Source organism: Buteo buteo, chromosome 11, assembly GCF_964188355.1.
Source record: "Buteo buteo chromosome 11, bButBut1.hap1.1, whole genome shotgun sequence".
Taxonomy (NCBI): domain Eukaryota; kingdom Metazoa; phylum Chordata; class Aves; order Accipitriformes; family Accipitridae; genus Buteo; species Buteo buteo.
Window position 1 is genome coordinate 16,472,652 of NC_134181.1, and position 26,699 is coordinate 16,499,350.

The 26,699-nt window shown below is 36.0% G+C and overlaps 1 protein-coding gene across 9 annotated transcripts in view; it reads left to right on the plus strand.

The window, feature by feature from the left end:
* ADCY7 (adenylate cyclase 7) overlaps nt 1–26,699 on the plus strand; it is a 68,269-nt gene that overhangs the window by 37,134 nt on the left and 4,436 nt on the right. For 7 of the 9 annotated variants that reach the window (XR_012652211.1, XM_075040198.1, XM_075040195.1 and 4 more), the window contains 21 exons: nt 559–723; nt 1,537–1,686; nt 3,968–4,116; nt 4,434–4,545; nt 7,289–7,416; nt 7,664–7,822; nt 11,396–11,528; nt 12,833–13,018; nt 13,923–13,966; nt 14,800–14,880; nt 15,910–15,982; nt 16,763–16,860; nt 17,585–17,669; nt 19,313–19,450; nt 20,694–20,756; nt 21,352–21,390; nt 22,802–22,965; nt 24,220–24,301; nt 24,872–25,027; nt 25,760–25,906; nt 26,313–26,420. Coding sequence is in view for 8 of the 9 variants with exons in the window: in XM_075040198.1 (XP_074896299.1) it covers nt 559–723; nt 1,537–1,686; nt 3,968–4,116; nt 4,434–4,545; nt 7,289–7,416; nt 7,664–7,822; nt 11,396–11,528; nt 12,833–13,018; nt 13,923–13,966; nt 14,800–14,880; nt 15,910–15,982; nt 16,763–16,860; nt 17,585–17,669; nt 19,313–19,450; nt 20,694–20,756; nt 21,352–21,390; nt 22,802–22,965; nt 24,220–24,301; nt 24,872–25,027; nt 25,760–25,906; nt 26,313–26,420 (2,460 nt within the window). In the remaining variant the exon portion in view is untranslated. The remainder of the gene's footprint in view (nt 1–558; nt 724–1,536; nt 1,687–3,967; nt 4,117–4,433; nt 4,546–7,288; nt 7,417–7,663; nt 7,823–11,395; nt 11,529–12,832; nt 13,019–13,922; nt 13,967–14,799; nt 14,881–15,909; nt 15,983–16,762; nt 16,861–17,584; nt 17,670–19,312; nt 19,451–20,693; nt 20,757–21,351; nt 21,391–22,801; nt 22,966–24,219; nt 24,302–24,871; nt 25,028–25,759; nt 25,907–26,312; nt 26,421–26,699) is intronic. The other 2 variants (XM_075040202.1, XM_075040201.1) reach the window with 2 other exon arrangements.

Below are 26,699 nucleotides of genomic sequence, written 5' to 3' on the forward strand. Positions count from 1 at the left end.
ATTTTGTAAAATCTGTGTAGCTATATATGTAGGTAGTTAGTGGCAATAATGATTATTCTCTTGTGTCAGCACCACAAAGTATTGGTTGGATTTTTCATTTTTATCAAATATGCAGTAAACATACACATGTGATCAGGTGATATTTAAAATTAGAATAATAACTTGGAGAAGGTGAGAAATCTGATTCTATTCAATATTGCTATCCTTGCAACACACTGTTCCCGATACATGATGTACAAAGTGAACTTTCAGCTGTAACGGATAAATTAAGGGTGAAGGGCAAGGACAACTGAAACACTTAAAGGTGATATGTCATGTTAAACTGCTTTATCTATAAATCTATAGCTGCTAACTCCCTCAAAGCTTTTTGGGACCGCCACTGTCCTTATGGTTTTAATTGTGCTTTTGAAATGTCAATATTTGATAGTTCAGCCTGAAAATGAGCAAGAATACTGCTACTTTCCTCCTTGTTCTGTAGCGATTTTTGGCAGGCACCTAATAACATGTATGTGTGGTTTTTTCTTTTTTCTTTCTTTCTTTCTCTCTTTGTTTCCAAAGGTGCCATTCTTTCTATTCATAATCTTCACAGTTTATACCATGCTACCCTTTGGGATGAGAGGTGCTGTGATAATTAGTGTTCTTTCTGCTCTCTCCCATATTATTGTTCTAAGCATCATGGTAAGCACGACTTCTCAGGAAAATAAGGAATCCATTCTATTTCAGGTAAGGAAATACTACTTGGTTAAGTAATTGAATACTGTAGTCATATTACCATTTGATATTGGCATAACTATCCTGTTTAGATAAATTCCAAAATTCCACATGGATGTTTCAAATTAATGGATTTGGAGCTTGCGCCCAATGTGTTTTTCATGCTTTTCATAAAATTGTAATTATTCTAATCTATAATGCATTTTGGTTTTCTGACCTATGTGGAAGAAGCATAATTATTATTTTAATTTTTAACTAAGTTACTCAAAATATGACAAACTTTGTCACAATCATTCTTCCCAATCTGTGCTCTTTCAGATGGGTCTAACTAACTTAATCTGGCACTGCCTACAGGGTGGATCAAAAGGGCTGTTTCTGCCCTGGGGAGTCAGCAGAGCCTGGGAGTGCTACTGGGTATTTTCAGGGTTCCCAACACTTATTAACAGGGTGTGTTCAAAGGAGCACTCCAGCTCTTTTGATGCAGGTGTGTGTCAGACTTCACATAGCACGCTGATGCATGAGTTTGTAGACTGGTTTCTCCCTAAATCAAACACTGGTGCCTGCAAATAAATGTTAAAAGATATAGCAGAATTCTCTGTTTCATTGTAAGTCTGTATGTTCATACAGGAATGCCCGTGACTGTGAAAGTTAGCTTATATTTCCCAGGTACATCTGGCTAATTGCAAGACTATGATTTGGGGTGTGACAGGGTAAGAGAAAAACTGAATGTGACCTGGGATTGATTCTTTTTAAGGGACTAGTATGTGTATTAGTGAAGTATCAATGACTGTTCTGCAGTAGGTAATTATTTTTCTTCTTGTGCAGCTACTTGCCAATGCTGTCATTTTTCTTTGTGGTAATTTGATGGGTGCATTTCACAAACGTCAAATGCAGGTTGCTTCGTGGGATTTGTATAGATACACATTAAAGTGCATTCAGGTCCGAATGAAACTGAAGATTGAAAAGAGGCAACAAGTGAGTGAACTAATTCATGTTGTGAATTGCTTGTTTTCTTTTCTAAAGTCTGTATAATTTTATAAGGTTGGTAACGAATGAATATTGAAAGGCTTGGTCCAATCTTTGTGATATCCACCTAGTGTCAAAAATAAAAGTTGTGCCATTTGTAACAAAAGAAGGAAGTTAAAGGGAGGAAGCTGTTCTCTGTGGCTTGTCTATATGAAAATCACAGTATTTGTAACAGGAATGTAATTGTCAGTTATTTTAGTTACTTTTTTCCTAGTATAAAATGTTACCAGGACTGGTCCAGGGTAACTTAAAAGAACATGCCATTAATGCCTTAAAAATACTTGTAAGGTAATTTCAGCAGTTAGCTTCATGCTTCCCTTGGTTGCATTTTTTTTTGTTTTGAATTCCAAAGTATTATTTGTTCTTGTATTTTCTTGTCTCACAAACTATATTTCTTTTGCTAGAAGGAGAAAATTGGAGCCTAAGGGAGAAAAATATCATATAATAGATAAGAGTATTTGAGTATGACATAATTTATTTCCATAAACTCCAGTGGTGTTTAAAGAATAATCAAGGAACATTAATTTCTTACTGAGGAAGGATTGTAAAGAAGTATCAAAGCTGAAACTAGGGCACCTTTCCTCTTTTATCCTGGTATAAGTAAGGTTAAGAACAGCAGTTCTAGAAGGCTGATGAGTACCAAGTTTCCTGGCTGCCAGTTATTAGATAAAAGGAGCTGAAAAGTGACTGACTCGATCAAATTGAAAAGAAGAAAATGCCACACTGCTAGTGCTATCCATCCTCTGATGGTAATCTTGTGAGATGAGGTGACAAAACTGCATGAAAATCTTGGCAGAATTTCCCCACACAGCAGCCAGGGAAGCATCTGATCAGCTTGCACAGGCAGTGTGCTCTCATTCTTTGGGCAATGTGGTAACTTGCATGTTTGTTTGGTTTTTTTTATGGTTGCTTGTTTGAAGTGTAGATGTGCTTAAGTCTGTGGACAGCTTTCTTTCCATCTGTGTTGTAATTTGTCACACAATTTTGAGTCTCCTTTTTGCCACCCACTTTTTCTCTGTGAAAACAATGTGAGAAATGCAGTTTAGGGTTCATCATCACTTCCTTGAAAACTGTGTAATGTGTCAGCTTCAAATGGCCCTGTTATATTCACTGGGGCTCTGCTGCTGTCAGTTTAAATTGTTCCCCAAGGTTGACTCTCCTAGCATTAGAATGCTAGAGGAGGGGAAGGAGGTGTTTCTATTTCTGGGGGCTGTCTCAAACTAAACTGCTGTCTATACCTAGTGTAGGCCAGTACTTGATGTTCAAGGACTCCCTCTTCCCACTGTGATCTCAAGGCATTTCTTTTTGGTGGCAGGCACTGGTTAAGTAACCCTGGCAAGCTTACTGCCATCAGTATACTGCTGCATTGGGTGCTCAGGAAAAGGGGACAAAGATCTTGTCCAAAAGGACAGCATTTTACTCAGCTACACAATGCGTCGACCTTGCTGGCTATGTCATCTGAAAAAGTTCCTGCTTGTAGCTGCTCCATGCAACATTTCCTCTTCTGTGGTGACTCTGTCTCTGGGGCATGAGAGTCCTTCCTGGGTTAAAAGTACTCCCTTTTTGTCTTCCTCTTCTGCCCAGCAACTTAGCAGGGTCTTCTCTGAAGAACAGGCTTTTAAGTCAAAGGCAGTGTAAACCAGTGCACTGAATAGTCAAACAATGTGACTAGTTTTTGAAGAGTCTGTATTCTTACTCAGTTCAAAAGACTTTACTTCAGTGGCATCAGTTCCTGGTTCACTTAAGCTATAGCAGCGTGTCATTGATAGTTTTGTATCTGTTGTGGCTTTTCCAGCATTTGAGAATTCACAAGGGTTTTTAATACTGGATAGATTGTTCATTATAGAATATAAGCTTTTACCAGAAGCTTTATCAGATGGTGCTAACATAACACTGAGATTGGTCAACAAAATAAGATTTCACTTATACAGAAACTGTAGGACTGAATACTGAGTTTTTGTGTGTTTTACAGTTACAGAAAGATGTCACATCTAGGCACAAGGAACAAAAGAAAATACATGCAACACCCTTACTTAACTATAAAATTGGTGATTTTGAGAACAGAAATGTAAAAGTCTTTTCTGGAAAACCTGACATGCATCACTCAAAAGCTGTTTGAATTAAGGCATTTTATTTTTTTAAGTCCTTCTTGCAGTCACTAAAATCCTGCAGTTTCAAATTTACTGTGTTAAGAATTTTGCATCATTAATTTTTTCCCCTCTCCTTTTAGGAAAATTTGCTTTTATCGATACTGCCAGCTCATATCTCTATGGAAATGAAGCTAGCAATCATAGAGCGACTAAAGGAAACTAATGATAATAGGCAAATGCACGACAACAACTTCCACAGTCTATATGTAAAAAGACACCAAAATGTTAGGTAAGTGGAAATTCTAGAAGTAATTGTATTAATATGAGCTGCTGATTCTTAAGAGTGTACATGGTTCAGTGAAATTAAAATTTGGAGGTAGACTTTCAGGCTGAAGTGAGCTGCTTTGCTGTTGTGGGAAGAAAATGTGTCTTGAACAGATGTGCTGTCTTCTAAATCAGTTGAGATACTTGAATCCTTTTTTCTGGAGTTGTTTTCCAAAGAGAGAGATGCTTTCTATTGAATGCATTTTAATATGCAAGCTGACTGTGGAATAGACATACCTTCGTATTTCAATTATGTTGTTTTTTCCTTTTGTTCTTGTCTAGCATTCTTTATGCAGACATTGTAGGATTTACTCGCCTTGCCAGTGACTGCTCTCCTAAGGAACTAGTAGTGATGCTGAATGAACTTTTTGGAAAGTTTGATCAGATTGCAAAGGTAGGTGTTGTACTTTGTTGTGCAGTAGGGATAAAGGCCACCATTGGAAAAAAGAAGTTGCCTTTTCCGCAAGACAGAAGGCAGTTGGTGTTAGTTGTTGTGAAGTCAGGAAGGGAAGACTGCTTTGGCTTTAAAGCTAACTAGCAAAATCACATTAAAACAAAATTTAAAACAAAAATGCAAAATGTAGCAAGTTGTTACTGTAATTTCAATTCTTGAGTCTGGAAGTTTATGTATATCATTCAGGGAATTGTCTGATGGCAATAAATGATTGTAACAGGGCTGTAAGAGGTACTGTGTACAAGCTCTATTGAGGAGCTTTGCTGTGTTCAGTTAGGATTGTTTGTTGGATCTACAAATGGAGAACTCTCAGGCACATATTTAAATTCATAAATGCAGTCATATTGCATCAGACCAAGCAGTTCTTTAGCTCAGGAGTAATAATTAGTAATGGATACTTACAGAAAAGTAGAAGAATGGGAAGCAAATTAAAATGGTCCCTGTTAAGACATACCCTCACAACTGACTCTTCAGGCTGGCACTAGTTCTTACCACTTCCAAGTGCTGCTTGAGGTTAATTTCTTTCTAACTGTAATCACAAACTCAGTTTTTGAGTTCTCCAATCATAGGGACTGTATCATATACATGTTTGCATGAGTGACTCTGTGTGTCTTTGTGATGATTTCTGTTACCCTCTGAAACTGACCCTAATCTTGTATATATGTTCCATTGATTTTTTTCTGTTAGTATTATGAGGCAAATGTGGCTTTAGGAAAATAAATGCTGCATTTTGTTGCATCCTATGTGACATCAAAAAACCAAATACCAACCCAAATTCTGGTTCTAGAAATCTAGCATTGGTGAAGTATGAGTCAAGACTAGTGACTACCTATCAAAACTTCCCATGGTTTAAAGATGTTGGTTTGATTTCATAGTTGACTATATTTGGATGTACTGAATGCAGATTAGAAAATTAATGGACTTGGAAAATCTTGATTTTGTGAAATTCTAAAAATTCTTCAGAAAAACTAGGAAAACTCTAAAATTATTAATATAGCAGAGGAGTGAAATTGCTTTAATTAAACCTTTGTGTTTGTCATTGAACAAATTCTTAAATATATCACTGATTAAAACCTGGCTAAAATCCTAGTTAACCTTTTTGACTAAATGACGTTGCTAATCTTTGTATTTATATGAATTCGGTTGCTGTTAAAACTTTTAAGTACTGGCAAATAAGAGAGTCATACTAACTGTATTGTAATTGTATTGTTGCGAAGCAGCTATTGAGAACACAGAGAATAAGTCATGTGAGCTTAATTGCCACGAGCTTTTTATGCCAAAGTAGAAGCTGAGGTCTTTTGCAACTGTTCCTCAGATAGAAAAATAGAAAAGATTCCAGATTCTGAGGGATATGTTTTAATTTCTCACTCCTGTTTGCAACTTGCAGCGTTTAAAAAATATCTGGATTTAATGAATCAAGGTCTTTTGCAACTCTGTGGTTGAGCCATAAGAAAAGATTCCTGCTTTTTGTGCTATTTTTTTTTCTGCCAGGGAGTATTCTCAGTCATCTTTTCCATAATGTCAAATGTTGTAGGCTCCAATTTACCTAATAAAAGTCGATGGCTAACCTGGACACTGAGCTGGATACTGAAGTCTAACAGCTCTAATCTTGGGCTAGTTTCCCCTGCTGATCTGTGAAACTGAAGTGCAGGGCTATCTAAGCTTGTCACTCGCTGCAATGCTCAGAACCTGCTGGATGGCTTAAGATGGTGGAGGATGATGGATTATCTCTTAAGGCTTTGACCGATGAGGGAAAACAGCTTAGTTTGGTAAACTGCCACTGATTTGGGCTGATTTTGGAGTTGATTGAAGAATTGGTGGGCTGTTCCCACAGCAGGAAGGGTTGGGCAGCTGAAGGTGTCAGCTGGCCCAAATTAAGCCATCTCTACTCATCAGTCAAACTCTATACAGCCTTTCAGAATTAGCCCTGGTTAGCATGCAACCTTTGTAGCTGAAATTCTTCAGTAATGTTTTAACAAAAGACTGTATGAGGAGCTCTTTGTTCTTCCCCTTTCTTTTCTCTAGCCAGTCATGGGCAGCAGTATCCTCTGTTGCACAGTTAGGAAAAAGTTTTCTGCTGCCAGATAGCATTGCGGGTTTTTTTTATTAGTGATAGAAAACTGTAGTGTGTGCCAGCTTCCGCTTTAGTCATATTTAAAAAAAAATGAAAAAATCCCCATTTTGTTTCTGCAAAGCTACTAGGTTGGGCATCTTGATTCCTAACTTCTCCCTAAATTCTGTGCAGGTCTTATGACCCTGCACAATGTTCCTTCTGAGGCTGCCATGCAAAAATTGAGGAAAAGGTGAACAAACTGCCTAAAATTCAGGTGTTAATAAAGATGAAGATTAAAAGATAGATAAGTAGATTTCATCCTTTAGATGGTAAACTCCGTGACAGTTTTATTTGTATTTAGTTTCTCAATTGCACACAGTTCCAAGAATAAAGTCACAAACTAGTAAGATGATTTTATTTCAGAAATGCTTGAAGTGGTCATTTCTGTTACCCTCCAGTGAGCAATGTCCAGGCATTTGGATGAGGGAAAAGAGAAGTAAGCTTTGCTTAAAGAAGGATTTAATGAAGCCTGACTTTCTCAAAACGATATAGACAAGTCCTAGTTTTGGTGTCATTAGCCTACTTGCCGCTCATTTTTTCCTGTTAAATATGTTTACCATAATTTCACAGGAGAATGAATGCATGAGAATAAAAATCCTGGGAGACTGTTACTACTGTGTCTCAGGCTTACCTGTGTCCTTACCGGTTCATGCCAGGAACTGTGTTAAAATGGGACTCGACATGTGTGAAGCAATAAAGTAAGTATAGCACAGAAGACTTTCTAATGTATTGAAGCTATGAAGATATTGAAAGTCATTCTTAGTTTTCTTGTCAACATTCAAAGTGTATTTATTAGCTGTAGTTGGGTAGTTAAGCATTATGTCCTAAGTTTGTCTCTTGTCTTTGCACTAACTGTATAATGAGGCTAAGCCTTAACAGATCTCCAGGAGGAGGAGAGAAAATCAAAAGTGTAACTTATGCTCTAATACCTTCCTCCCTCTATAGGCAGGTGAGAGAAGCCACAGGAGTGGATATCAACATGAGGGTTGGTATTCATTCTGGGAATGTGCTGTGTGGTGTCATCGGCCTCCGGAAGTGGCAGTATGACGTCTGGTCACACGATGTGTCCTTAGCGAACCGCATGGAGTCCGCGGGTGTACCTGGGTGAGGATCTTCCCTGTTGGTGCTGATTCATTCTGTCATCATGGTTTTCATAACCCTGGTTTATGACTCTGGAATTTGTAACTGTGCCATGACACAAATCCTCGTAATGGGATGATGACAATAGGACAAATGTGTACTTACCAGAGGTGTAAAATGTTAATATTTTCTGATTCTGTTTTCAATGAACTACAAAATTCTATTCTTAGGCAAGTGACTGCTTCTTGATCGTCCCTTCATTGGAGAAACTTGTGCATCTTGAGCAATGCATTATGTTGACTTAGTTAATTCATGTTGCACACAGGGATGATACTGTATTTTTAAGTTTAGCTAAAGAATAGATATGCTACTTATGTCAACAAGGGAAAGCTGCATATTTACCTAGGGTTTCTGTTAATATATTGGTCAGTCCCACTTGATTTATATTAGCTCTATATTTACCCCCCCCCCCCCAACCCACAAATAACTCAGAAATTAAAATGCAGCTTGATGAGGAGCACCCAAGCAAGGAGAGTTTGGAGCTGTTGGTTATTGCATATTGTCTCTGTGTAGCATTTGTCATGGGCAGAACAGGAAGGAAAGTGAGTGGTCCTGAGTGGAAGAGCTGAGGCATCAACAGTAATGTAACTTGCCATATGCTGTTCAGCAGTGCAGAGGATTGTGTCTGAGGTTGATATTCATGCTGCCTTTTTTAAGATGGTCATTGAAAAGGACAAATATAAATGTTTTTTAAAAACACTGGCATTTTATATTTTCCTTATTTAGGAAAGTATACTCTTTTTTTCCTAAGTTGAACCTGGGGATAAGAATTCATCTAAGAAACTTTTTTTGTAGTCTGCACCAAAAAAGACCATATTAAGATTTTCCCTTTTTCCATTCCCAAATGAGACCATGATTTTGTAGGTTCTTGGTAGTCTGTGCAAATTAGTACTTATTAATTGAATGGCATTCATGTGGGAGTATGTTTAAGCATTCAAGTATTGGTTTCTTTTGGAAAGTGATTCTAACCGGTGACATTATAGGGTTTCTTATTATTTCTGTGCCTCAGACAGCTTTTAAGTATATGCTTGTAACTTAAAAAATTAATTTCTGCAAAGTGATAAGGAGATATGAATATAAAGTTATTTTCTTGCATTGGTGACTGAAACAGAAAACTAGTTGGACCTTGGTTAACAGTTGCAATACCATCCAGGTTGAGTGTTTTAGTGTGTTGACTCAGTGTGATTAAACAAGAATACAGAGTTGTAAAATTTCTTTTGTTGCTAAAGCAAGCAACATGGCTCTGAATATGGCATGAAAACGTACTTTTCTTAGTCACGTTTAGGACCATCGCCTAATCTTGAAAACTTTGATTATTCCATTATGTTCTTCATGCTTAAGTGTGATAATCTGTTAAAGAATAAAGGTGGTTTACATTGGCATGCTGATTCAGAAACATTACACTTAATACTTCCTATCTATACATGTCTAGCACTCACTTAATCATGTGTTTCAAAACTAGCCAGAGAAAACCTTCCACTTGTGAAAGAATGAGCCTCACAGGGAGGAAGGGTTTCTATTCGTTATGTAGATGTTGTATTTGTTTCCTGCTCTGCAGAAAAATAATGTGTCTGGGATTCCCCATTCCAATGTGAGCTAGTCCTGCTCCTTTGGAAGCAGAAGTTTTGTCATTAGGAGCAGTTTGAGGTTTTCATTTAAAATAGGGAGTATATATATTTTGGGTTTCTGTAAATGAAGGAATTCTAAAGACTTTTGAAAGGATGCAGGAAAACTTCTAGCTTTATAAATATTTTATTTCCATTGACAGAGTATCCTTGTTCATCTTCTTTCTGAATTTAAAGATTATTTGCATTCATAACAATGTAATACACTAGTAAAGAAGAAAGGACTAGCATAAAACCAAAATTAAAAATGCATTTATGACCAATTGTCTGTAATATGTGTATGCCTGAAAGATCAGAGTATGTTATTCTCAGGCCTGTTAGCATAGGAAATTGAGTGCAGTATGTTAGGTATTCTGTACTAGCATGGTAAGTGCAATAATGCATGTTACAGCTTGCCTTTGAGAGGCCACTTTAGAGGTAGCAGCTTTTGGTTATGTGCTGATCCTGGAATCCAGTAAGCATTAGTAACTGCTGAGAAATCATCAGCACAGTAATTTAAATAGAAAGAAGTTTGCAGTAAGATCTGAAATATAGTAGTGCAGTGTTTGATTTGGGGAAGAGGAGAGAGGAAGCTTGGTAAAATGGAAAGTAGTGGATGAGGAACAAATATACTGTCTTTTGAGATAAATGGAAAAACACAGAAAACTTGCTGCAGCATATGACTGTGTTTTAAGGCTGAGTTAATACAGACATCACCCAGTACGCCTCAGTCCCTATGGGAGAAAACGATGCTTTAGAGCAAGCTTTAAAATTTCAGATTTGAAGGTTCGCCTCGATTGCAAAACAGCATAATCAAGGTAACAATTAAAAAAAATTTTTTTGAGAAAATTACCAATAAACAATTAAAAACATGCATCCTCTATATTCCAAAACTCTTACCTTTTGGCTTCAAAATTATTGAGGAATTTTTTATATTTCCTTGTGGGAAGCCACAGGCAGTGGTCTCCAGGTCTTGGCTAAATTATCTTCAGGCAAACCTACGTGCAGCACAACAAAGTAGAGGAGGATGGGATAGTGATCCCCTTGCTCTCTGTAGACAGAGAGTCTGCACACTGTCAGCTTCCATTCTGGAAATGTTCTATTACCAGCTCTGTGCTGATGGGTTGTAGGACCGACAGCACAGTGTTTAACCCCTCCACGCCAAAGAAAAGTGAGAAAAGCTGTGGGAAGATGAACAATGATAAAGTAGAATATAAGAAAAGAAATGGTATTTTATGAACACACTCAAGTCTCCTGTTGAGAAATTCTATGCAAAGATATTACTCATAATTTATATAGAAATACTTGATTTGGGATACTGAACTAAATAAATTTTAAGGGAAACTGTGAACAGGTACAGAAAAATACTAGCTGCTCCCCTTAGAAGTGTTTGCTGTGTTATGCTCTCTTCTGATTGTTTCAATCAGAAAAGACAATTTTCAGAATTACCCTCCTAGCTGACAAAAAAAACCATTTCCAGCTTTTTTTCCAGACTTTGTAACCATCTCCTCCCCTCCTTATGCATTTCTAGCATAAGAAAATCCTCACTTGTGTTACGTTTCTGAGCTTTCCCTGCAGCTCTTGCCATCTGAAACAACCTGCCTCTGAGTCTGTCTGTCATCAGACCTCCTTTGATCACATTTCTTCTTGTTTCTTATATGTCTCTGCTTATGTCAATTTAATTTTATATTGATACTATCTCATTCTGGGAAGTGTTTTTTAGCATACTTGCTATGAAAGATGTGTGATGAAGAACTGCAGTAAAGGATTGCAAATATGTTTTTAAGTACTGGCAGGATTCTGCATTTGGCTGCCAAAGCACAAGATGGCTGAAAAGCAGAAAAGTCAGCTGTGGCCATTGAAATGTAAAAGAAATGCTTAATGTGACCTTTCTGTAATTGTTTGGGTCTCTTGTTCTTTCTCCCCTTCTCAGCCGTGTACACATCACTGAAGCAACATTAAATCACCTAGGCAAAGCTTATGAAGTAGAAGAAGGGAATGGACACCTGAGGGATCCTTACCTCGAATCCATGAATATCAAAACCTACTTAGTGGTTGATCCAAGGGTAAGTCTATGTTTTTAAACATGTGTATTTATTCAAATATAAACATACATTTTAAGTACATAGGTGTTTGTGGCGCATACACCTTTTTAATTCAGTAACAGAATTAAAGCATGGTGTGAGTCATCTGAGTAGCTTCGATTTGGGACCTCAGATCTGAAAGCATGTCCTACTGTTTTATGACATGTCTATTAGCTTGAAGGTAATAAGTGATATGCTGAAACCTCATATGTGGTCCACTTAGAGTAAAAAAAATACATATTTGACTATGTATTTGCATGAAGTGTGTCTCACAAATCCAGGTCAAAAGGTGGGATGAAGTAATGAAAGAATAACTGTACTCTGTGGCTGCTTTCAGATAAAATATTCCCTGTAAGATAGCTTCTGACATCTTCTTCCTCACTATCTTAAATGTGAGATTCACCTTCTTTTCAAGGTGTAATGTTAGCAACTGTTGATTGCCCCTTTAGAGCCTGGTAACTGCAAACACCTGGAATATTGCTATTTTGAATCAGCTTGTGGTTGATGAGTGAAATATTGCAAGAGAAAAAAGAATGAAAATGACAAACTTCCTTCAGGATCTTTACAGGAAGAAACAGTATAGAGCCACTTTTAATTAGCAAGAAGTCAATCTTTGTTGCATGTTTTATGTATTCATAAATACATAATCCCCCCCTACATGTACACAGCACTTATTCTCAGAATGAGGATCTAAGTCTATTAAAGTGGTCCCTGCTCACTTGAAGATAGCTGTGAAATGTTAGAGAATAACCAGTCATTGATGTATTGGTTTATTCTGTAGTTTTAGCTTCCTTGTAGACCCACAAGGGTATTGCTGTATACCCTGTATATACTGCCTGACTCTTCACCTGTGATGTAGGGATATAATCTAATGTCGAGTCTGTAATTTGTGGGATCTTCTCCTAACCACTGTTGTGATACACCCTAGCTCAGGAATTGGGAATCTTTTTCCCCTGCTGTTGTGCTGACTGTAAGGAAATTGTGTCTATTCATAAGATTCTGCAATCTCTCGCATCACTGTAAATAAACCAGGAAGTTTGAATGTTGCAGTGTTACAAGCGAAGGCTTGTAAAAGGAGCTGAAGCAAATTCATTATGTCATGATTTGCTTTACGTCACATTAATTAAATAAAGGAATCGAGGTTGGCTGACACATTGCTGATATGTGTTTAGAGTCCTACTAAATAGCTCGATTGTATAGTCCTAAACTACTCAAATACACAGAGCTTCATGTATTTGTAATTTGTATAATTTTCTGTTTTCTAAATGAGTGTATTTTTCTGTTAGTCCAAACAATGCATATCAAATAATCACCTCCCTAAAACAAGAGTTAATGATGGGCTGAAGATGCGAGCATCTGTTCGGATGACACGTTATTTAGAGTCCTGGGGAGCAGCCAGGCCCTTTGCCCACCTGAACCACAGGGAAAGTGTGAGCAGTGACTCTTCAAGTTCACAAGGAAGGCGAAGAAAGGTAAGGTTTGAAGTAGTGATTGTCATCCTACAATTGCAAACTGCTCCTCATGTCTATGGTGTGAAACTCGAAATCTGACATGAATTTTGTGGCTGAATTTCTGCTGTTACTCTTGGTGTTAAATGTGTACACAGAACTAAGAAAGTATCTGTCAACAATTATTTCTGTCAGAACTTAACAGTATTCAAACTCTGCCAATCTCTAGCATGCTATACTCATAGTAAACCTTCAAAGTAAAACTTTGAAACTATCTTTTTTTTCCTGACATTATTCCATCTTGGGGTCCTGCTCACTACATGTGGCTTTGGAAAAAAGATAATTTATCCCAGACTCCAGATGCACTCAACATTTACTTAAAATGTATGGAAAATAAACAGTTCCGCCACATGCTCTGCCTGCAACAGGATTTTATCAGTAAAGAATTTTTAAGAATAAGAATTCTTAAGATTTTAAAATTAAAGAAACCTCTTTTTTCCTTCCCTCTGCCCTTCCTGAAAACTGAAAGGAGGAGATGTGCATGCTTTTAGCTGTGCTCCAGGAGATGCAGCAAGGCTGTACTACTCTCTGTGGACAGATAGCTGTAGTAAATTTTAAATTCAGGTTTGTGGAAGCAGTTTCCAGTCTACTTGCCTCTGCTGATGTTAGTTATTTCAGTGTGTGATGAAAACTAAGAGGGAAGTTCTGTTGGATTATTTTCTAACAATTTTTTTTGTTCAGAAAATACTTGTTAAAGCAGGAAACATTGCAGGAAAGGGTTAATTTTGATAAGCTTTTCTATTTAAGAATGGTTCTTGATTGTTATTTGTGAATAAAAATGATTTTGGCAGCTTCCTGAAGTTTATTTTAATAGTTGTTTGCCATTTACTGATTGTGTAACTTTTTCTTAATTCCTTCTATGATTTAGGAAATACCTTTGTGTTCCACTGGGCACCAGAGAACTTCTGATAGGTTTGTCAAGTACTTTCTTTTTTTAAAATATGTGATCCTGTGCTCTTCTTGCAGTTCAGTGTACTGTAAGCATGTGATCTTTTAGTTGATTAATCACTGTATGTATGGTATTTCTGCATTTGAAAGGTTAAGCTAAATCTTTGGCCTTTAAAAGACTTCTCAATTCACGTTTTGTTATTGTTAGCAGATTCTAAAAGGAGCTTGCCCCCCAGTGCTCTCAGTCATTCAGGTTGCATATTGTTTTATGGGCTGTAGCAGGATGGAAGGGAGTAGGGAAGTAAGAGACCTAAAGAGCAGTGGAAAACAAATCAAAACACCTCATATATTGTATACAATATATATTGTAACTGCTTGTGCTACCTCAGCTTTTAGTTTTCTTACTCATAGATGCTAGATTTGTTTGTAAATATTATAGTACAAAATAAATACAGTTTAACATAATATTATAAGTAAATATATATTATATTTTACAAGATATGTCTTTAGTTAGTAGTATTAATGTATGCCATTGTAGTGTAATAAAAAATTGGCACTACATGTAGAAATGCTTACAATATGGTACCTGTACCACCGAGTTAACTAAGTAGATGATTTTCACTTGTGAAACATTCTGTTAGTTTATCCAAATATTGTCTTGAAAAATGCATGATTTGAGTAACTAGAGAAATGCTTAGTAAAGAGCTTATGGATATTTGCGTTTATCAGTTTGGAGCGTTCTTGTTTACCTTTTCCCTGGTAGCTTACCCCACTTGTGTACTGAGAAAGTATGGTCCTCTGTAGCCATTAGTTGCTTCTCAACAGCATTTGTGACATGGACTTCATTTCGTTCTCAGAAATTCATCTCAGAAGGGAAGGATAGAGGAAGATATTTATGATGAAATGATGTCAACCATTGAGGGCCTCAGTTCAACTAAGTATGCAGTATTTTATTTTCTTCTTCATCTTTTGAATATAATCTGCATTCTCAATTTTAAGTCTAGATATAAAATTTACTTCCCCAAAATGGAAAGTTACTAGGATTTTTGTCTTGCCTGTTTTTTTGGTCTTTGTTTTTTACTTACTTTAGTTCCTTTTTGATTTTAATTTGAAAATAATGAGAATAGTACTGTATTATTTTAGCAAGAAGCCAATGGTTAATCTAGCTGTTCAATGTGGTATAGTACTATGAAATAGCAAAATTATTACTTTGGTTCTTATGACTGTCCAAAGTAATGAGCTGAACTGCCATGTAGGATGGGATAGGAAGTTAATGTTTGTGTTCTGTTTATTAAAATAAGAAGTGTCAGGAAATGGGGTGCAGTCCCGAACAAAGCCTATGTATAAAGTCAAAACACAGTCTTGGGAGTAATAATAAAATTGCTTTAGTGCTTGATTCACTGAAGGGAAATGATCCATCAGTAGAAGGTGGTGCATTTGGCAATATATTTGCATTTAAAAGCAAACACAGGCAATGTTGTAAATTTTTTTAAATTTATTTAAGATACAATAATTAAATTCCTATCAAATGTAAAACAGTGAATTTGAGAAGGAAAACTCTTTCTTTCATTTAAGTTATAGCAAGGCTGTTACCACTGTACCTCAGCTATTCCCAATAGGGGCCTGATACTATTTAGGGGAAGTTTTTGGAGGCTGTCGGCTGTCTCTAACATCTGCTATTATACTTTCCTATTTGCAAACCTCAGGGAAGGTCTGGGGTTACATTTTGCATGTAACTGGCAGATGCTGCTGTCTGTGAGAGTGTTCTGGATCTGCCTGTCAGCTAAGTAAAAATGTAATGCTCATATGTTATGCTATGAAACATAAAGACCTTGCAGAACTGTAAAATGTCTGTAAAATGGTGGCACTCTCACCCTGCATACTGTGGAGTCTCAACTACAACAATGCTTCTGCATACTCTCCTTGGCCTGTTCTGTACATTTTGTAACGTGTCTCTTTGAATGCAGTCCGTGGTGTGGCAAATCAGATGACTTCTGTGGATTTTCACTGATCTTTGCAGAACCTGGTCTTGAAAAAGAGGTTGGTAAGAGCAAAATAATCCTTTTTGGTCTTTGATTTACACTTCAGAGCAGCATAAGAATGTATTTGAAACTGTTCATTCTGAAACTGGATTCTGGAGGTGACTGCGCACCTGAAAAAGCTTTTGGTAACTAATGAAAAGCAGATCTCATTCGTTTGAGTAGGTCATTCTTCCTTAATAATGCTAATTTTGTAGATTAAAGGAGATTGTCTCTAATCTGTGGTTAAATTCTTGCCATAAGGGAGTTGTTAGAAGTTTGGCAGCTTTAATATACAAAGAACTTCTCTCAAAAGTAATGATACTTAAAAAAAAAAAGTATTTCTGCATCCATAACGAAAATACTTTGCTTTCTGTGGTTGTTTCATTACAAGTATAATACTGTTGTTGTTAGGTACAGTGTACTTTTTCTGTTTGAATAACTGTTCTTCAATTTACCGTGCTGTGGTATACTGTATGTAGTTGCTGGTGTGTGTGTGTGTACATATGTATTTTAGGTTTACTTCTGTGTATATCCTTTTTTATGAGGATTTTGATTACATGCATCTGTGAAGTGCTGATTTACATACCTGGGAGTTTTCCCTCTAGGTTTGAAATTATCCTTTGGATTGGGCTGGTTTTGTTGATAGATGTTCAAGTGAATTTTATTTGGTGGTTTTCTTTTGTTCTCTTTTAGTTCTATGTATATTTTTAATAGTGCAGCATAAATTTGCATATATATGTAATACAGTTTTTTAAAAACCTGTAAGTATCCTTAAGTTTTATTATAATCTGTGTTTCAGTATCGCACCATTCCCATCCTAAAACTGAAGAGTTACTTCGCATGTGCCAGTTTTGTGTTCCTCTGTATATTTCTGATACAGATGTTTATAATGCCAAAGTAAGTGTCAGTATTTTAATAATTGGTAACTCAAATTAACCAATAGCTAAAGTGAAACTCACGTGCATGAAACTTTTTAAAGTCTTTTGGAGTTCCTGAGGGTTTACATTTAAGAAACATACACCTCTTAGGACTAATTTACCCCTTAATAAAGGAGTGTATTCATGTTGTTGGTGTAAGAGCTCAGATATTAATATGAAAATAAAATAGAATTTTTTTTTATATTGTGTTTGCTTAGTACACACAGGGAGATGATCAGTTATGTGAGAAAAACTATTCTGTAAGAATAGTTGGCTGTAAGCACATTGAGTGAGCAATAGAAAAACAGGATTAGCTGGTTAAAATGTGCTCAGTGATCCTTTTGTCTGTAGAGGTACAAGGAGAGAACTTTCAGCTTCTTCTCATACCTCCAAGAAAGCAGATGTTTGATGATTCTGAAGTTTATGGCATATTTGTTTTTTGTGGCTGTTGCAGTGCAGTTTCCATGTGGTTTATGCATGGGGAAGTGGTTCAGGCTGTCAGTGAGAGGAGCAGAGTATCTTAAAGTAGTATTTGTGCAACAGAGCAACAATAAGCTGTGCAATGTTATGGTCATTCAGTGCTATTAGAAGAAAAATTCTATTTAAATTTAGAGAAACACTGTTAGCAAGCATTAGTCTGAATTGTGGTTTGAAAAATTTTTTTGTTTAATGCTGGTTTGTTTAATCCTTTCTCTTCTGTTTAGAACTGCAAAACTAGGAATTTCCTTTGGCATTGTTGCAGTCATCATTGTACTTATTTTATTTGTGTGCTTTGCTGAGAAATGTATGGTAAGTTTATTAAAAAAATGTTTCCTGTTTTCAAAAGTGGATGGATGTAATTCGGCAACTTGGTCTATCTTTTGGGGTAATGAATTAAGTTGTTAATTTCTATAGGAGTTACAGGAGCCTTGAATCTCAGGTTACCAGAAGATTTCATTGCCTGAAACAGATTTTCATGTCTGAAAATTCTCACTGTAATTCAGAATTATTTGGGTGCTAGAATAGATGTGTACGAGGCAGGAGGAAGATATTAACAATTGCTGGGTGGGGTCAGGTTTTTAAAATTTATTTTTATGTTTATGTTTGTCCTTAATAGTAATTTTTTGGTTGTAAATCTTGATATTTTCTATACTGGAAACACTAATAAAATTAAAATAAGTTTGAATGCAAGATTAGTTTTCATAATAATTTATAAAGTCCCATGAAAATTACAAACATATGAATAATTTACTGGCAACAATTTTACAGTTGTTAGAATTCCAAATTAATCATTACATCAATTAGGACACTTTGCATTTGTAGTTCCTTTTTCTTTGCATTAATAAATGTATGCGATTACTGTTTAAAAATGTATAGTGACATAGAGACAGGCCATAGTGACATAGAGTTCAACAACATAAAATAAAAAAATCCTTCTGTAGTCCAAGAACTATCTGGAGGCAGGGGTGGGAGAGGGAAAGAATTCTAAAGAGTTCCTTGCACTCATCAAATCTATGTTATGCTAGACCAAGGGTGAGAGGGAATTCTGAAGTTCTCTTGGGAACATATCACTATCATCTTATTCCAGAGGGGTGATGGTGATCTCCCAGGAAAACTGCCACAAAAAGAAACTGTCTCTTATAGACCCAGGTTCAAGTTGTGTAAAGGGGAAAGAAAAAGAAATAATAAATTGTACTCCGTACATGGGATGAATTTTATGATTCATTTAAAAGTACAGTTAGATAGCATGTATGGATTTTATGTATGTATGGTGTTTATGAGTGGATGGATTTTTATGTATATGTGTGTGTGTATATATATGTCTATGGGGGGGGGGGAGTGTGTATATGTATGCACATATGGTTTCTACACATGGAGAAAAGAAAAGGAAAAGACAATTCCAAGATTGCAACTGCATCAGACTTGAGTTTTACACTGGGAGTGTTTTGGTATAGCATCCTTGAATAATGCTTGTAATCATTAAAAGTATATGCTTTACTAGATGTTTTTTGCTATAGCAACAAATGGAGGATATTAGGATGGCAAGAAAAGAGACTGTCTATCATTGGTTTCAATTTAGTCATCTGAAAATGTAGTTCCACATATAACATTATAGCTCCAAAATTAAAAAATACAACATAGATTACGACTATAGTTTTAGTAATATTTCCCTAGAACTTTCAACTAGATCATAATTTTGTATTTTTAAAGCAGAAATTCAGAATATTTTAGCACCCGGCCTCTTTGAAATAAGGAAGCATTAGCTCCATTTTCAGTTGTGGAAAGGCGTTGGGCATTTAATCTGAATGACTAGATTCAGAGTTCTAATTAGGATTCCAATGAAGGCTCTTGACACTCTCCTGCAAAGAAAAAGTATTTTGTATTTAGAAATATTTCTTCCCATGTATCAAAATATTATCCATGTTGCTGAAACAAACTAATTTTGCTTACAGAAGTGCTGCTCAGAACAGCGGCCTTTCTTGCACCATCTTTGCGCTATGTCAGAAAAGGTGGAAACAATGCCTTTACTTAGGCTTCCTTTAGCAGTCATCACTATAGGTGCCTTGCTGATTATAGCCATTTTTAATTTGGTAAGTAATCGCATTATCTTTATTCTGTGAACTTACTGTAACATCCACAGTTTAAGTAACTTCCTGTACTCTTTTCATCATGTACCTTGCTTTTGCTGCTTTTTTCCAATATCTGGTTCACAGCATGAGTTGATTTACAGAAAGATAATGCACAATGCCATGTAAAAACATTAAAAGTAAAAACTCCCAGTTTGTAGAACTAAAAGTACATATGACAGATTTGAGTTCTATTTTACATCACCTTTTCTTGCTTTCAAGATGACATTTATAGTTACTATTGATTATAACCATGATCACTAAGATTGTCTTCCTTTTTTTTTAATGTGAGTTTAAATGTTTGGCTGCAGTGGGTAGCAGTTTTCAGCAGTTTACTGTGCTATTTGCACTAGCTAGTAATAATGCAGATGAGAGAGGGAAGAGTACAGCTTGGTACTCTTTTAAAATCAAAGACATTATGGGTAGTTACTGCTAGACTAAGATGCAGATGGAGTCAGTCTTTTAACTTTAGTTTGAGTATCATATTGCACCTGGGGTACATACATTTAAAAAACAAACCTTTGCAGTAACCTTATGCTCAAGACCACTCTATTATGTCTTTTTTTTAAACAAGCTTTACGTGACATACCGTGTTAACAATTAAACCTATCTGATAGCTAGCTACTAAAAGTGATGTCCTCCTGATCCCATGTGCTCGGTCTGCCATTCTTCTGATTCCATGGGGAGTTTATTCTGAAAGCTATACTGCAGAAAATGCTTAATTTTCTTTTGTAGGTTTGGGTTTGTTTTTCTGCTGGCTTGGGTCCTTGAATTGAATCACAGTGGTGTCATGTGAACACCACCAGAGACAGCCTAAAAGAAAACAGGAACAGCAGCTGTGAAACTGGGGGCTGAGACAGAACCACATGTTTGTGCCAGTTAGCTGTTAGATTAGCATAGCCATAATGTGAAACTTTACCCTGAATTAAAAAATCAGTAAGTAAATACTTGGCAATTTTAAACTTCTTGCCCCTTGTGTGTGCATATATGTTTAATAAAACTATATGGGATATCATTATAGTTCAATATTTATATTGCAGTAACAGTGAAAGGGCAACCAGATCAGGTCTCGTTGTATAGTATATGGAGAAAAAAACCCTTAAAATTAGTGACTGCCTGCTAACAAGTTTGTGTGGTGGTTTTGCTGGGGTTTTTTTGTTGTTTGTTTTTATTTTTGTTTTTTTTTTTTTCCCCTCTAATAAATCAGACTACTGAAAAGAACAAACCTGCAAACTTTACTGGATCAAATGACCTGTGTGCTACCACCTATGTGAGTAGAGTACTGTCTTAATTTCTAAGAATAAAATGAAATGAGTCTTGGATGGTGTGTATAATATAGATGGATGGCAGCATTTTCTATCTTCTCATCTTATTATAAAGATAGAATTTTTAAATCATCGAACAAAGATTTACTCCTGCTACAAGGCAGTTCTAGGGGTATTTTCTATCATCAGCTATGGCTTTACTGACATCTTTTAGGGATTTTCAAAAGTCTGGAGTACTCATGGATGAAGCTGAAGTCTTGGCTTATTTTGGTTACACAGCATCTTTGAAAGGTGTTCTCTAGCATTTCTATAAGGATAGATTCAGCACTTACCAATGGCACAAAAGGACTATTTCTGAGGGTTTCATTTTTATCTTTTAATTCCAAAGTAGCATTCTATTTTGAGATAATCCAAATGTTTGGGATGTTCCTTTTGTCACCCGGCTGCCCCTTTAGATGATGGACATGTTTTTGAACAATGTGCAGCAGGTTGTGTGAGGACTCTTTCTTTCAAGTCCTTAGGACAAATGATAAGTTACACATATATAATGCACATTGTACTCATCTGGTAATTTTCTGCTCTTGCATGTCTCTAAATCAGCCTTTTGGAAACACAACTCAGTCCTGCGTTGAGGAAACTGTAAGTAGTGAATACATGTTACTTTAAAACCCAGCTCTTTGAATATTGTATACATTACTGACAACTGGCAGGTTCTGTTGCTGTATAAAACATGGCTTTTTTAGGTATCTGACAGCAGAAAAGTTCTTCATGAAAGCAAGATGTTTCAGCTACTGTTGCTGTGCTGAATAAAGTATGGCTTTGAATTTTTTTTTTTGAAATTTCAGACTTAAAATTAGCTCTAAAACTTTGAGAAAAAAACAGTAGAATAGGATGATGATTATGTTCCAGTCTGAGAGATGAGAGCTGTACTTGCAAGTGTCCCAGTAAAGTATCTTGGTAGAGTGAAAGGGCTTAAATAGCCAACTGACCTGTGTCAGTGTTCTCTACATAGTGGTTTCTTTTTCAGAGGTTTGGCTTCAGGGTTGTAACTGTGAGTGTTCATTACCTTTTTGAGGTTAGACTCAGTGCCTTTAGAACAACAGAGTTGGTATAATACATTACTATACGGGCTCTGATCCTGAGTTGCTCCATAAATTGTTCTGGTTTCATTCACTTCAGCAGAAACATTAACTGTTTAGCTAAGAATCTCCCAGATCTGTGGTAGGTCTGCTATTATGGGTGAAAACCCGTGCTTTGTACATAAAGAGACATAAACTCTTGAGGAGCAGAAGCTGTGGTAATTTTGGAGTTGTTTGTAGACTAAAGTATGCTAGCTCAGCATCTTATACCTGTGCTTGCAGGGAGCAATCCTGTCTGCATAATGCACTTTGTATGCCCTGACAGCTTTAATGCTCCCAGCTGCATGCTGACCTTGGACACCATGCCTGAATTGTGATTCCTCTGGGAGATTTTTTTCAGTAATTCTGTTGGATAATGGCCCTAGCTTGATAATGCTTATTAGCATCAAAGTTTTTATGAGGGACCTGTGTCTAAGGTTGGAGAACAGGTCACAGTCTTTACATGTTACAGGTGGGGGAGATGGGAATATGGTATCTGCTTAAGGTTACAAAGGGGGAGCACTGTCAAAAATAGGACCAGAATGCTGGAGTTCCTGGTTCAGAGCCTGTTCACTGGACCGTGAACCTACTTTAGGTTAGACTTGAACTTTAAATAAATAATTGCTTAAATTAATAGACTTCAGAAGATAAATTCTCAACACTCTTCGGTTTTTATCTGACACTGCTTATGTTGGTATTATGCCTTTTGCTTAAATCTTTTTGTCTTTAACAAAACAGTAAACTAAAAAAAGCATTACATTCAGCCTTTTAGTGCAATGAAAAATAAAGTTTTAAGTGTATTTAGCAAGTGGTTGTAATTTCTTCTATTTAAATTACAATGATCATGAACTTAGAGCATTTGCTATGGTTTTAAAGTCTCTTATGCATAAAGCCTGAATAATGCAACCGCTCTTCAAATTCTTCTTTTACAGTATTATGCTTACTGCTGCATACTGGGATTTATTGCTTGCTCAGTATTTCTTCAAATGAGCTTTGAACTCAAAGTTCTTCTCCTGTCCATTGCTGTGACTGTATACCTCATCATTTTTAATACCCTTCAGCAGAAAAACTTGAGCTTCTATGGCAACAGTACCAGGTGCAGTGTAGTTTCTTTTAATTGACAATAATGTTTCATTAAAGGAGGTGTTAGGTTTTTGTATGCTTACTGAAATATTGAAATATCAAAACCAAGTAAGTCAGACATTACAAACCTTTCTGCAAAGTTAATGACGTGGAAATCATATTAGACCATATCATCCTTTTTTTTCTTCTTTTTTTTTTTCTTTGTTTAAAGAAACTGTGTTTTCTAAAAAATTCTGTAATATGGCTTCTGAGATCTCTGAAAGCTTTGCTTACATTAAAGACTAGGGGTTAGAATATTAATGTCATAATAAGGTTGATCTTCTGTTAAACTATGAAGAAAAGCCTTGCTAAAAGTCTGATGCTCAAGCTGTGTTTGTGTGACCTTGCTAATCAAGAGGATAGTGAACTCTTTGCTTACCTCACTAACTCCCCATATTTTGAAAAGTAACAGCAATTTACCTGATTTAATTGAAGAAACTATAAAAATACTTAAGAGAAATCATACGTGGAAGGGTTTTACTGTTCATTTGTAAGTCTGTTTCTCAGATTCTCAGCATAGTCTCATATCTGAAGATTAGAATAAATTTATTTTGCAGAGGCTGTTAGCACAGCTTAAAAAAGCCTAAACCAGCACTTAATTTAGCCTCTTAATCCCAGGCTATTCATATAATGAGAATTTAGTTTGATGCATTTGTGAAAATTAATAGATGTGGTAAGACAGAGTGATCTTACTATGAAATATGAGTGGCATCTCAGATTTGTATGGAACTATATACAGGTGTGATTTAATGGCTGTCTTTGTTTTAGCACTACAGGTTTTTATTTGTTATCACCTTTCCTTCCACAAGTAAGAAAGTTTCTTCTCCTACTTCAAGATTTTCTTGGCTGTGTTTTTGTTGGGGCAGTGTGGGGAGGAAAGCTGCAACTCAGTGCAATAAAGATGGCTCTTTTAAGAGAAAGCCATGTTTACTTGAACATCTCACTACAATAACTACTTAACACAGTTTCAACACCCATTTTGTTATTATGTGAAATGCAGTTCATGTATTGAACTGAATGATAATCCTTTCTTGTTATTAGGATAAGACCTATAATCAGACAGCCACTGGTACAAATGAACAACGGCATTGGTGGTATATGTCTGAACAAAGACACCCTCTTCTTCCTACACTCTTCTTCCCCTCCCCTCCCATTCCTCCCCCAACTCTTAATCATGTGGATTTTCTTAAAGGATACAGATGACTTTGTATTGTTTTCTTGTTTTCAGACTTTTCACCAAAGAGCCAAGGATAATGACTAATTTATATCTGGTTCTGTTTTACATAACCCTAGTTTTACTTGCAAAACAGGTATGTATTTAAAAAGCAATAGGTTAGTTCTTTTACTTGCAGGAAGTTGGTTTAAATCAAATGCAAAAGTATTGTTCATTGAAATTGTGCACTAAATTAGTATATACTTTGGGTTTTTTTATATTCTTGTAGAATACAATCTTAGTTGTAGATAATGTACTTACTTGTACTTAGTTATAGATAATGCAAAGGGTGGAAACATTTTTATATTTTTCAATACTGTTTGCATTACAGAAGTCAGAACTTTCAAATTCTTCCAATTTGCATCTATCTGTATTTATATGTCAATATTCATCCTAAATCAAAGCAGCAATTCAAGATAAAACTAATCACCATGTTATTAAAATGTCATTTTGTTAAATACACCTGATGGTACCCCAATGGCATTCATTCATACTGACTGTTTTGTATTTTTCCGACCTTCATTTTCAAAGCACATTTTTCATAACTATATAGGCTCAAAAGGCCTTGAAGAAACTTTATTGCTACTACACTTTTTGAATAAATTGACTAATATTTTTCAGCAAGATATTACATTGATTTAATTTATCATATTTGGTCCCTTTGCAGATTGACTATTACTGTCGTCTGGATTGTCTGTGGAAGAATAAGTTTAAAAAAGAACATGAACAGTTTGAAACCATGGAGAATGTTAACAGGCTTTTGCTGGAAAATGTACTTCCAGCACATGTTGCTGCCTATTTCATTGGTGAAAAACGAAATGAGGTATGTTTAATTTCTGCTATGTGAAGGACACTAAATTGGAACTTCTGTGATTCGGAACTTCTGTGATGTAGAACCTCATGCTAACAAGCACACAGAAGGCTATAAGGTTCTGCACTCTTTGCCTCTTGTTTGTAACCCAGGACCATTGTAAACACAAGAATCTGCTATCTGGATGGCCTCAAAAATATGTGAACTTTTAGTGTCAGTCTCTGAAATCTGTTTTCAGAACTGGTAGTTCAGCTTCAGGACACAGTTTGTGGTTGGTAAATATTTAAAAAGGATTTACTGCTTTCCAAATACCATATTTTACCAGAGAAGATAGGCTTCTTTTTAAAGAAGTTAGTGGAGGAATAGGTAGTATCTCCCTGGTAACAACCTCAGTGAGAAGTTAATTGATAACGATCAATTTTTTTTTAGACATCCATCTTACTCTGCCAGCATGTCATCAGAATAAATATTGCTGATTTCACAGCCATGGTTAAGTGTCATAAGACTGGCACTGTTCAGAATAGATGAGAATCTCTAAGATACAGAGGTATCTCAGCTTTTCTTTAGGCAAATCAACTTCATTAATGTTTCTGATAAAATAAGAGATGCCCACTGTAAAGTAATGTAGTTGACTTCAGAGGAAAATTGTAATTTGATTACTGGTTAAAAACAATAATCCTAGTTTTGAATACCTGTGGTGGAAGGTGACTGATGACAATGTGTGAATATATTGTTTTCCTATAGGACTGGTACCATCAATCTTATGACTGTGTCTGTGTCATGTTTGCATCAGTACCAGATTTTAAGGTGTTTTACACTGAATGTGATGTCAATAAAGAAGGCCTGGAATGCTTGCGGCTGTTAAATGAAATCATTGCTGATTTTGATGAGGTAATTAAGCTTCTGGCAAAAATGGATATTTACTGCAAAATACAATGTTTCACTAGATCTGTGAACATTTGGCGGGGGTGAAAGGCTGTTATGCTGAACTAATATTCTGAGTTCAGCCTTGCAATCTTGAAAGATATATTCCCATCTGATGGGGTTTTTCAATTACATCATCTAATGGATTAGTAGTATGGTTTGAAAGTCCTGAATTTCAGTACTTTATTTCAGTACTTCCACATTTTATTTCTCCTATGAGCAGGTAGAGCAGCACTGTGAAACTTAATCCTCAGTGCTTTCTTACCTAACCTTCATGTGATTGATAGTATTTCTAGAGATGTTTAATGCTTATTGTAGACACTGAAATATGGTATTAAAGCCTCAAGTTTCTGTTTTATTTCCCTTCAAACAGCTGTTGTTGAAACCTAAATTTAGTGGTGTTGAGAAAATAAAAACCATTGGAAGCACTTACATGGCAGCAGCTGGTCTCAGTGTTACGCCAGGCCAAGAGAACAACCAGGTACATCGTCTCTGAAATCTGCCTTCAGTATTTTGTGTGTACGTAGGTGCATTTCAAAGTAACAGAATGTAAGGTGATATAAAAGAGAAAGTAAATGACCAAGAGTGACTTTCTGAAATGTGGAAAAAGACGATAAAAATGTATTGTCTCCTGTTGAAATCACTATTTATCTCCTAGTTCCATATTTTTCCTAAGCAGGTATTAAGTCTGTAACCTCAGCATACTTATACATCTTTAATCTTTGATTCCAGTAGCTTAACATTTCTAGATGCATAACAG